Source organism: Calidris pugnax, unplaced genomic scaffold, assembly GCF_001431845.1.
Source record: "Calidris pugnax isolate Ruff unplaced genomic scaffold, ASM143184v1 scaffold18, whole genome shotgun sequence".
Taxonomy (NCBI): Eukaryota; Metazoa; Chordata; class Aves; order Charadriiformes; family Scolopacidae; genus Calidris; species Calidris pugnax.
Genome location: NW_015090812.1, coordinates 5,245,413 through 5,257,602, shown reverse-complemented (window position 1 = coordinate 5,257,602; position 12,190 = coordinate 5,245,413). Strand labels below are relative to the sequence as shown.

The window sequence follows — 12,190 nt, the reverse complement described above, 5'->3', positions numbered from 1 at the left end:
AGACACCCTCCTCACACACACAGTCTGATCACATTAATAAAAAACAAACCTCGCATCAACTACGCCCCCTGCCCCAGGCCAGACTTAATCTCCTCTGACAGGTTTCCCCAGGGCTCAGGGAAGGAAAGCTACCAGGGTTCTGGATGGTAGAGCTTCTTCCTTTCAGACACACAGGGCAAGGCGCCTCTCTAATTATATTTATTATCCTGGAAGCACCATCATGGCTAGCCTCACTCATCACTAAAGGAGCTTATAGCCATAGTGTAATGAAAGAAATGGCAACTTGTGCCACTAATTGCAGTGCGCTGATGACACAACCAGTCAATACACAGCAGAACATCTTTAACAAGCTGTTCTTCATCTGCAAGTCAGGCCCAAAGGATTTCTGTTTGCCCACAGCCTATTCAGATTTGAATGCCTGCAATTCGCATTGTTCTGTAAGAGCCACTGCAGATCAGGTTTTGTTTTACAACCTCCATCTTTTAAGTCACAAAAGCTTAAAAGCTACAAAAAGTCAACTCAATCTGATTGAAAGTTAAGAGGTAGTACAGGGTCTTCCCGCCCTTCTGTTCCAATTGACTTACCTTTGACCAGGTGTTTTCTTTGCTTAGCAGGTCTGCGTAGAAGAAAGCCATCTTCCACTGGCGCTTGTAGGTGAAGCACCACATGAGCTCCCAGTAACACATGTGATGAAACTGCTTCCAGTATTGCTGAGCCTCGCAACATTCTTCATACCTACTGACTGCCTGAACACAAGAGATTTCCAAAGGCTGCCTTAATCGTGTGTAACTGCACGTACATCAGTGCTGTAACAGACACCGGGGCTCCACGATCTGCCAGCATGGCTCCTGCAGCTTCCAAATTATCAACAGCCCTCCCCAAAAATCACATCTGGTGTCTTCACGCAGGAGATCCTTGGCTCCACAGTCACCCTGGTGTTAGCAAGTTTACCCCTGCCACAGAGCTCCCCATTCTTAGAAGTTATATTATTCACAGGCAAAATGAATGTTTGTCTAGGGGAAACTAAAGTCAAAGGGGAGATGCTGAGCTGGCATTTATTGTTGCAGCTCCAATGATTTCAAGGGAGCTACTGCCCTGCCCACCACCTGATACTCTGTCTCACAGTATTTTGGACACACATTGGTCACCTCCCTAATTCTTTCAAGTCTTGCATAACTCTCCACTCGGACTGAAGGCAAAGGATTAGCCCTGGATGTTATTAGAGGCTAAATTCGCTTTAGGATAGGAAAGACAATGAGAAAACTGTGTCATTAATACTGGCAGACTAGATTAGCACCAGAGATTGAGAAGAGTAGCAAAGCAAGCTGGTCAAACAAGCTAGTCAAAATAGTTTTCAAAATTCCTATTTGGAATTCATAGACTATTAATTACACATAGGCCAAAGCCACAGGAAGCATTAGCCAAAAAGGAAACTTTGTTCCTGGAGGAGTTTTTCAAAAGCTTTTGAGACTTACTTTCCCAAGAGTGAAAGGATTACTTACCGCATCAATATTACCCTTCAGTGTTTCTATCCTGCCTGCAAAAAACAGGAATATGGCTCCCTGTAATAAATAATAATAAAAATACAAGTATTCTATAACAGGTTTCAAGCTGACTATACAGATTTGGCAAGAAAACATTAACACGACCATACCAACCTAAATTATGATTCATTTTACCTTTGGATAGCGAGCCAAGTAAGGCTTAAGTAGTCTTTCTGCCTCCTCAACATTTCCTTTTCCTGTCCCTAGAATGCATAAAAATGCAATTGATAAGAATAGTAAGAAAAGAAAAAAGAAAGAAAGAAAAAACCAAAAAAGGACAGGAATGCAAAGTACTGATGAGCCATCCTCATCTGGGCAACATGTAAGTTCCTCTCTCTGATAAGGTGTAAATACAGGTTGGGGTTGCACTAAGCCAGCGAGCAGGAAGAGCTGAACACCACTGCGCTCGCTGACACGAAAACTCACTTCTGCACAGCCCAACACATTTTGTAGAATGCTTTAGCAGGAGGTAAAAGGGAAGTGTATCTCAGCAGGAAGCTATCACCTCCCAAAACAGTCAGGGATGACACATAAACATGAGCTAAGTAGTCAGGAAGTCATCACTTAAGCCATTATTTGAACCTCCCAAATAATGCACCTGACTGCTGAACACAGATTTAGTTCTCACAGCTTCCTTTGCTATCCCCAGCATCTCCCTTCTTACGTGTTAAACAGCCTTAAGCCATTATTTGAACCTCCCAAATAATTCACCTGACTGCTGAACACTTTGCTATCCCCATTGTCTCCCTTCTTACATGTTAAACAGACCTCCAGCTTGGAGATTAAGACTGTCTTCAGTTATGATCACTATTGTAAAATCACTCACAAATGAGTTATATTTAATCTGATCGCGAACAAACAATTCACCAACAAACAGGTGATGGAACCAACTTTTTCCCCTCCGTGTCCCACAAGAAACTAATCAAATCCAAGAGTTATTATAAACAATCTTACCTAACACAAAGGTCATGAAAGTATGATAGCAAAGCAACAGCATGGTACACAGCACCGACCTAAAGCTGTATGATGACGCTCCTTCTTGAAGCTGCAGCAGACCATGCTCCTGTGCAAACAGAGGTGAGGAGGAGAAAGCATTGGAAAAGAACCAAAGCCACCGTGTTTCACCCGTTTGTTAACTTCTGCAGTGTCAGCTAAGGTTGCTCGCTCACCAAATTCCCCAAATGTGCTGACATACATTGCTTACAGAGCAACCAAAGACAAAAACCACACATATGGACTTATCTAACAGCTTTTCATGGAGTTACCCCTTACCCTGGAAAACATCTGGTGAGGAGCAGTAATTTGGGATTTATTATACAGTTAACGTAGGAGAATGTGAGACAACTTATCACCATCGTCCAAGTGCTGCTCAAGAGCATTCCAGATGTAAAAACCACACAGTTTTGAAATGGAAGGCAAATAGCACCTATCTGCACAACCAGTGTATCCATGGTTGTTGTCACTCCCTGCACAAGCAAGTTAAAGATATCAAGAAAAAAAAAATAAAAATATGCCACTAGCAGGGCAAAGGATAATAGAGGAAAAAGGATGTTTTTAAGTACATCAAGAACAAGAGGAGCTTTGCAATGATGTTGGCCTGCTACCACCAGTGGAAAAATATGATGAAAAGAAGAATACTTCTGTTCCCTTTGGAAAGAACTAAAGAAATCCAGTACAATGCTGTGTTCAAATCCAATGAGAGCACAACAGATAACCAACTTTTGAAGGATTCCAGCTCCTGAGGCAACAGCATTTAGCAGCCCACTCTAGGACTGGTTCCGTGATAACAACAGCAAGAATATAAATATGCAAACATATAAAATATGAGATCCCCCTACTAGTAAATATGCACAGTAAGACATCCACTGTGTGCTGGGGAAAATTCTGTTTAAAAGTTACGCTATGACTGCAATGGAAAGTTACTGGAACATGATGTATGTGACTATAAGGACATCCTTTCAAACCAGCTACACTATAAATAGGGACCCTGAGGGACATCTACCGGAGCTGCTGTGGAAGGTATCAGAGAGAGCACTCAGAGCACCATCTCAACACAGATTTTCATCTCTTGGGTGTCCTTGCCGACAGATGGGTGTTACGCTGCCTCTCCTTTACCACTTACTGTGTAAACCCTGAAGCCTGTAATCATATTATACTTTTCATCATGCATGAATTTTTTCTCTTAACTAGTGTGGTTAATCGTCTTCATGTAAATACATTTATTTTGTATTTTTTTAATAAAAGATCTTAATTTATTACATTAATTACTGTTACAGGTAAAGGTACCATTAACACATTTTTGCAGATCAGTTAGCATAACGTCTAGCCTGTACAAAATAATCAAAATATTGACTTGCATGTCACATCAGAAGATATTAAAAGATAGTAAAATCATTACTGAAAATCAATGACTTAATGGAAATAAAGCAAAACAATGCCAACTTCATTTTCTGTTGAGGGCAAAAGTGTGATAGATACAGAAAATACAATATATTCAGCTTCTTTAAACTGCCCAGATGAAAACCACAAATATTTGAATTTTAGAAAAAGTAGCACTGCAAGGTAGAAGTAAGACAAAACATTCTGTGGAATGATTTCTGGCAGAAAAAAATTCCGAAGTAGATTTCCAAAGTACATTTTTTTGAACTGAAAAATCCTCAGGCTGGATATTTCACTGAGCCTTTGCTGATACCAGTAACAGGCCTTGAAGTGTTTGGTATCTTCCATATAATATAAAAATACATACAAAATGGCTGATCACACATTTGGGAATAGCACTAAGAATAATACAAATCGTATTGGTCATACAGAATAATTTAATCATTTGGCAAGTTGATCTCACTCATGTATTTCAATCCCAAAAATGTCTTTTAACACAGCCAAACACAAAGTTATCATCTGTACAGACCAGGAATGCAATCCTCACCCACCCTACATGGGCCTGCATCCTGGAAAGCAGCAACTGTCAAGTAGCTGGGTTAAAAACATTGCCCATTCAGAAGAGGGCTGCAAATTTGGCACACCTGAGCCTGATTTCTTAAACTGAGTAGTTACACAGGTGTGGGAAGCTCACCAAACAAGTTAGTTCACTCTGTGGTTATGTCCATAATCCTATTTTGTCCAATACAGGTATTAAAGAATGCTTACTTTTCACTCTGCCACTTGAATACCCCAAAATTTCTACATTAAAGGAACAATATAATCAGTGGACACAATCTGAAAAATAAAAATCTAGAAGCAGCTGTTAGTATTACAACACTTGCTTGTAGAAAAGGCTGCAACAAAGCTGCTTCTCCTCAAAAAAAAACTCTTGCAAACATCCCACTGCCCAGGAAAGTGGGATGATGAAGGGTGTCACTGGGAAACATGTTTTAGGTACCACATTCAGCCAGCCAGCCTCCCGAGGCTCCCTCCATGGCAGGCAGAGACAGAGGTGCTCCTCCAAGGAACCATTCAGTACAGAAGCCAAGGTCAGACATTATGAATCACCTTTTCAAGCACCTACTCTTTCTCCACAGGGAGCCTACGGAGATTAGCCAGCAAACCTCATCAGCAATGTGAGGTGTCATGAGTTGGGCAATGCTATTACACACACCTAATCCTCACTGGGGACCAAACTGAGGATCTCAGAATCAAATCACAAGCAGCTACTACTTAAGCCTAAGAAGTCAGTCCATAAAACTGCAGTCACTGCTGCCAGTCACTAAGTGAGCATATTATATTTAATTGTTAGGACACACCTTCTAACCCTAAATAACCCATAAATAACCCCCCCACCTAGGCCACAGGTGATATGAGCAATCCCAGAACACCAAGAACGAGCTTCCAAAGTCAATTACAGGGTATATTGCTACAGCATAAAGTTGATGTCAAGGCAGTAAGTGCTCATATTTTTTCCAAAATACTTAAATGACATTAACACATTTAGGTTTTGTTTTCACAAAAATGTAAGTTACTCTGAAGGGCGTAAGGTACAATGCAGAGCAGGGAGCAATGACAGTTTTTATAGACAAATGTGATCCAATACGATAACGCTCGCCTTTCTGTGCATGTTGCCCACAACATCCCACGACAGTCACAACTTTATATTATGTCAGTTTCTTATTGATTTGATCCTTGTTCCAAGACATCCAATGTTCTGCCACTCAGGAGTCCCCGCATGAGCAGTGGGGATTCCCACAGTGAATGCAGGACAAAGAAGAACAATGCTCTAAACCATTATCAGACAACGTTATTTCAGCTGTCACTGACTAAAATCCCTCTACTTTCCTGAAGCTAAAGCTCTTGAATGATATTTTTAAATTACTCTCTTTTAATAAGCGATCTTGACAATGAAAGCAAAGCAAGTTCATCGTTCATGCCCCATAACCTGCTCACATTACTGCAGGCTTAGCAAGGGGGATGGATACTACTAACAGCTTTTATGAAGAACCGACTAATTAAACTGGTAGATGGGGCATTTGAATGTAGCCTGTGAAATAACTTTAGATTTAACCTTCATTTAAAATTTGCAGAAGAGGATCAAAATGCAAATCAAAAAGATGCTTAGTGGGAAACTGGAATTCAATTTATTACAAACTGAGACATCAAAACATTCTTCAGCTCAGCTGCTTTGGGAAAAACGTCCTCCCACATCAAAAAGTATAATTTGAAAGAAACTGGTTTTATCTGAAAGTTCTCCTGCCTTCCCCTGAAATCATGCTGTCATCTGACCCCCTGACAAATAGCACTTAACATGTGGTGGGCTCACGTCAAACTTTCCTACAGCTTAGCAGCAAGGTATTTGTAATCGTCTTGAAAATAAGAGTAAATATTGACCCGAGACCTGGCAGAGGGGTCAGTAAGAAGGGTTACATGGGACACAACACAAGGATTCTTCTGATCCCACAGCAGAAATTAGTTATCATTAAACACAAAAAATCCAGATGGGACACATACTCCACCTACTGCCCAGGGGGTGAGGAAGGTGTAATTCCCTGGCACATTACACACTGACAGTGTGTAACACGTACCTCTCTGGCCACAAAAAATTCTTCATTAAAGTGGGCAAAACTGCATTGAATGTCAATGCCCAAATTGGAAGGCCTACGCCATTAAACACAAATAAGCCCATTATTTGACTAATGAGACAGGGGAAAGGAGCTCGAACAGTGAGAATGGCACAACTGGCACAACGTGGAGTGGAAGGGTACAAAAGTGGCCTCAGGCTACATTTATATTTTCCTGATCTTATCCTACCTACTATTTTGAGAGTCCAGGCTGCTGTTAAATTGATCGTGTTGTCCACAGTCCCCACAAATGGCTTCGGATGTAATCGAGCTTTGGGCATGGCCTCATTAACTATCAGATACGACTTGTCTGAGACAAGGAGAGTCCCTGGGGGCAAACCTGCTGGCTTCAAGGCAGATCGGTATTGCGGAAGATAACTCAATGCAATTTTATATCCAGTTTCAATAAACACACCACCCACACCAAAAGCAAGCTGTCCTCCAGCGCGTTGCAGGTGAACTGTAAACAGCTCAAGGCACTAACCTTTTGCACAGCCTGATGCTCACCATGAGCATTTCATGGGGAAAACTGCAAGATGAAACACAAATGTACCCAAAACTCTTTTCTTCTGGATGGGATGCAGGACCCGACACACTAACTTTCCCTCTCCTCCTCTGTCACTGTTTCTTTCACCTTCCAGATTCTTGTCTGTACTGCAGGGGACAGTTTCCTCCTGCAAGCTGCTTTGGAAAGCCACCACTGGAAAGGATTGCAAATCCAACTGCAATTTTGCCGTTGGCCTTAGGCATCTGACTCACAAATGGTAAATGCAGAGAAGACCTTTTCAGGATGTTAAACCAAATGACCATCAATGAACTCTAATCAACATGTTTAAAATACTCCTTTTTATGCTGTGCAGACTGCAGGTTTTTCTTAAATGGATGGTAATCTAGGTCATGCTTCAGTGAGTTATTAAAAAACTGGAACAGGAGCTGACTCATCAATACAAATATCAGCCCACTCATAGCCATACAAGAAATCCCAAGTCCAAAAGAAAACAAGAGCAATTCAATTAGAGGGACAATTTTCATCTGCAGTAATAAGATAAGTGTTCAGCAAAGTATTCTCAGAACTCTGCTGGTATGTGAACTGCCCTTACATTTCTAGGATAATATTTTGCTTTTGATGCTCTTTGTTTTCCTAACTGACAGGTAGAACAATTTGACCTTTGCCTCTACTGCTTCTGAAACAGCTCTTGGTCAGCTCCTGTACATTTCCAAGTCCTAATCCATGCTCTGCCAAAAGCTCCTTGCTTTTAAACAAGGCATTTTATTTTCAGATATAAGATCCTTCATGTAAACTAATAAAATGGTGATGACACCCCTTCACCTCTCACATAAGGTTGCAGCTCTGATTAAGAAAACATTTTTCTCCTTGAAACTTGTTTTGTAAATAGAAAGCATTATAAAAGGGTTAAGTTTTAACTTGTTTATAGAGCTTTTGTTGTGTTTGCAGGACATCAAACATTTACCTTACCCAGCATTTATGAAATAAATCTGACTAGTGGTTTAGGTTAAACAGATCATGTTTTCTTAATCCAGGAACGCAACCTTGAGTGAATCTCATGTTCTGCCAGTAGAATGAGAGACAAGGGCAAGGTATAAGGGCCAAGATATTACCATCAATTTAGTATCCTAAATGTTGAAACAACAAATCCATAAAAAAAAACTAACACAGCACTTCCTGTGCATCTGTCTTGCAGAATACCTCAGGTTCATGCGAGTTTACTGGTGCTTCATTACTAAATTTCTGTCCTTAAACTGCACACACAAACAACACAGGTCAGACTGGTTACTCTCCAGGCAAGAAAGCATTTACTCTTTTAGGTAAAGAGAACTTAGGTGCTGCACTCAAGTTACCAGTTGCTATTAAAGACACAGTGGGAAAAAAAAACATCAGAAATGAAATGGAATTTTTTTTTTCCCAACTGGATGTCATGCAGGAATCTGTCAGGGACATTCAGATACCATAATGACAGTAACTATCAAGTAAGCTAATTTATTAAAGGCTAAGAATACACTTTGGCTATGGATTTCTAAGCACAAGCATACATCAAAAGATCAGTAACTAAAAAACTAAGTATGTCAACATCATTGTATTAGCCATTGTCTTTATCATGCTTCACATCTGTATCATCAAAAATATAAAGGAAAACTGGGCACTGGGCATCAGTGCCCATAGTGTTCATGTGTGATACCAGAGTGTCTCAGAGGGTGAGAACTAATGCGAAGAAAAAGAGAAAAACTCTTGTCTCCATTTTTTAACTTAAGAGTGGAAGGAATGTACCAATAATATTCAGTTCCCACTTACCTTGTTTCCAGAAAACCCAACAAACTCCAGTAATCTCAGAATCCGTGCGGGAAACATGGACAATGTCTACAGAAAGAAATGCAACAGTTATGCAGTAATAGACTTTCTACCCCTCAGTGACTAGCTCCCTCCTACAACTTCTCCAAACATGGGAAATAATCACTAAAATTACTAAAAACATCTTTTTATGTCTGACAATTTTCTGGGTAAGTATATACATCTGCTATATTTTACATAGAATTTAACCCAGGTAAAGTAACGCAAGCAAGGGGAAGCACCAAGCACTTTCTGCAGCCCATCACCTGAACAACCACCTCACCCCTCACCATCTCTGGGTCAGAGCCTCTCTGACATACCAGGAACAATCCCATACCATTTGACCACCCTCTTTCTGACCAAAACACAAGCAACACCAGCCAACAGAGCAGCACCCCAGGCCCCATTCACCCTGTCCCACCAACTGCCCTGCCAACAGCCAAGTGTATCACTACCTGACATTCTTAGACCAGAGACTGGGATCCCCCAAGTGTCAGAGCACACACCTAATTTTAATGGTATGATTAGTAACACTGATGTCAGTGGAACTTCTCAGGTATTTAAGTTACGATCTGCAGGACTTCAGCTCAAGAGAAGACCTGTTGGTACGTACCAGATTAAATGCTCCAACTCCAAGTTTTACACCTCCCTCAAAATGAAGATGGTTCTCTCCTTTGACATAATGTGGAGACTGTATGAGACTGTCCAGCTCCCTGAAAATGCACAAGATTCTTTAACGTTGTCAGTAAATACGATGATTAACTACAATTCAGTAAGAAAGTAACCCCATTACCTTGAACTACACAGTAGTTCAAAAATGGTCAATTTGTCACCTCACCCAGGTGAACAACACATTCAACATTTTGTTGGATTTATCAACAAATCATTTACATCACATTACTATCAAGTAAAAAATATGGAGTCCTGGAGATTAACTCCCGTCAAACAGAGTCAATTTGCAACCACATTCCTGCCTGAAAATGTTTCAAGAATGGCTGTTGGGAATAACACGAAGCTTTACTATCGCAAAAAGAGGTGACGGGAGGTACAGGTGAGTTAAACTTAAATTAGCAAATCTGATTTGAGTTTCACTAATTCCTGGATTAGGTATGCCCTTTTTGTGCACGTTCATTCCAAAGAACATTTTGTTATATATAGGAAAAGACAATTGTAAGAAATATTTTTAAAGAGACAGGTATATTGGAAATTACTTTTCACTTATTTTTCTAACTTTCATAGATCTCAACTTTGCAGTGTCCCTTTATTTCCCTGTGTAATCCAGCAGGATTTAAACCTGTTTCGTCTCCAAGCTTTCTATAGTTACATGTTTTTCACACTATTCTTTCAGTTTTTGTTAATTACTAGGAGAAGAAAAACATTGTTTTAATGGCAGTCACATACTTGTCTTCAGGCTGTTGTGTTTTTATCTGCTGGTTGTTGCCAACAGACATAGGACTGGTCATTGTAACTGCAGTCCTTACAGTGGACAATGCATTTAGAGTCACCTCCAACCCACACAGCTATGGACACTGTCATCTCTCTCCCTTCCATACTTCTGAAGGACCTGGACTGGATGCTATTTTGTATCTGCTAGACACAAAACCTTTTAAGGCTGTTCTGAGTCCAAATTTTAAGTCCTGAAGTAAAACAAAATATGATGCATATTTAGTTTGCACTAAAAATTATTCATATAAGTCTGTATTAGTGTGAAAGTTTTCTCTTACTTTTTATTCACTGACACTAAGCAAATGTTTCATTCTGAATTATTGTTTTATTTCATTCCATCTTTTTGTTACAGTGTATGGTAACCTTTACTCCCTGAAAGAGAGTTTTAAAAATTGTATCTTTGCAACGTTTACTCCTCTTGTTTTTTCAGAGTTGCTGTTGTGGTGGATTATCAAGCAGTACTGCTGGCAGCGGGGAAAGGAAAGGTGGCTTTTTACATCAGAAACTACATTGTAAAAAACATTGATCAATCAAAGCAAATAAAATCTCATTTCCGTATTTCCTTGTTTTCTCTGTAACCTATTGCATCACACTCTCACAAAAACTGCAATTATTTCTTCCCCCTTCAAAGGCACAGTACAAAAATGGTAAATGCCAGTCTCACAAACTTTGTCTTTGTTAAAATACACATTTTAGTAATATTCAAGTTGTTATTAGCATCCTTTCGAAGACAACCACCTAAGAGCTACTAGATTTATAACACTTTGTTTATACATATACTAGAGCTGATCTTCATTTGTTGAGGCACAACTGAGTACGCTGCCCATGGTGCACATTTTAGTGTAGTTTTTAGCATTTATTACTGCACTTCACAACCTTTTGCACATGTCGAAAGCAGTTCTCCATAACTTCCAGGATGAAAAGAAATCTGCTTAAGCAGATGTTTTTGGCTTGTAGGCACTAAATAATGGGCACATTGTGAGTTCAGATAAGCAACCCTGCTTATCATTCTCAATAGCAGGCACCTTCTCTTCAGGGTAGAACAACTGCCATAACTTAACCAGATTAAAAGTCCAGCTAACCAAATATTTCACTCAGATGGTGGCATATGCTTGCCTGTTCAGGGACTTCATGACGCAGAGCGACTGCATCTGTTCTATTATGCTAACTAGCCCCTATAAACCTATTTCCTGTAAGTTTGTTTGCTCTGTGTTTGAAGCCATTCATACTTTCCATTGCAAGCTCTCCGGTTTATTATCTCTAATTTTGTTCTAGTTTCATGCATTTGTTATGGAATTACTTGTGCTTCAGCTACTGGTTTTGAATGTTCCAAAAAGCTGCAGCTAGAACTATAAAGAAATGCCATTTCATGTGCCTAACGACTGCAAGACCTTCAAATTGTGCTAGGCAGACACAATGAACACTACATCATTTGGAATAGTTATTTTTTGATATAATTTCAAGGGTAAAGTATTTGAAGCAGGCAAACCCTGGGAGTTAACAGGGTTAGGGTCCACTACCTTCAGAATCCAAACAACATCGATGTCCTTTTTTATGCAAAAGAGGAATTTGTATGGGCTGAGAAAGGCTATAGACATGAGGCCCATAATAAAGGCTGCAATAAATACGACAGTAACTAGTTTGTGAACTGGACAATTCAACCAGCAGGAGTTTTTACTGTAAGAGTACACTTAGTCACATCATCACGGACTTACCTGTAGGTTTGGTAGCTGTTTCGGACTTGGATGCCCCCTTTTATGAAGCTAACCATATTCTCATCCTGTTAGAAAAGAAAACACATTAGC

The 12,190-nt window shown here is 40.0% G+C and overlaps 1 protein-coding gene across 2 annotated transcripts in view; it reads right to left on the bottom strand.

Moving 5' to 3' along the window:
* Window positions 1-12,190, bottom strand: part of TTC39A (tetratricopeptide repeat domain 39A) — a 56,167-nt gene that overhangs the window by 13,122 nt on the left and 30,855 nt on the right. For both annotated transcript variants that reach the window (XM_014939495.1, XM_014939494.1), the window contains 6 exons: window positions 9,553-9,652; window positions 8,904-8,969; window positions 2,499-2,607; window positions 1,680-1,747; window positions 1,503-1,562; window positions 585-746 (listed from right to left, as the gene is read on the bottom strand). In XM_014939495.1, coding sequence (XP_014794981.1) covers window positions 585-746; window positions 1,503-1,562; window positions 1,680-1,747; window positions 2,499-2,607; window positions 8,904-8,969; window positions 9,553-9,652 — 565 coding nt within the window. The remainder of the gene's footprint in view (window positions 1-584; window positions 747-1,502; window positions 1,563-1,679; window positions 1,748-2,498; window positions 2,608-8,903; window positions 8,970-9,552; window positions 9,653-12,190) is intronic.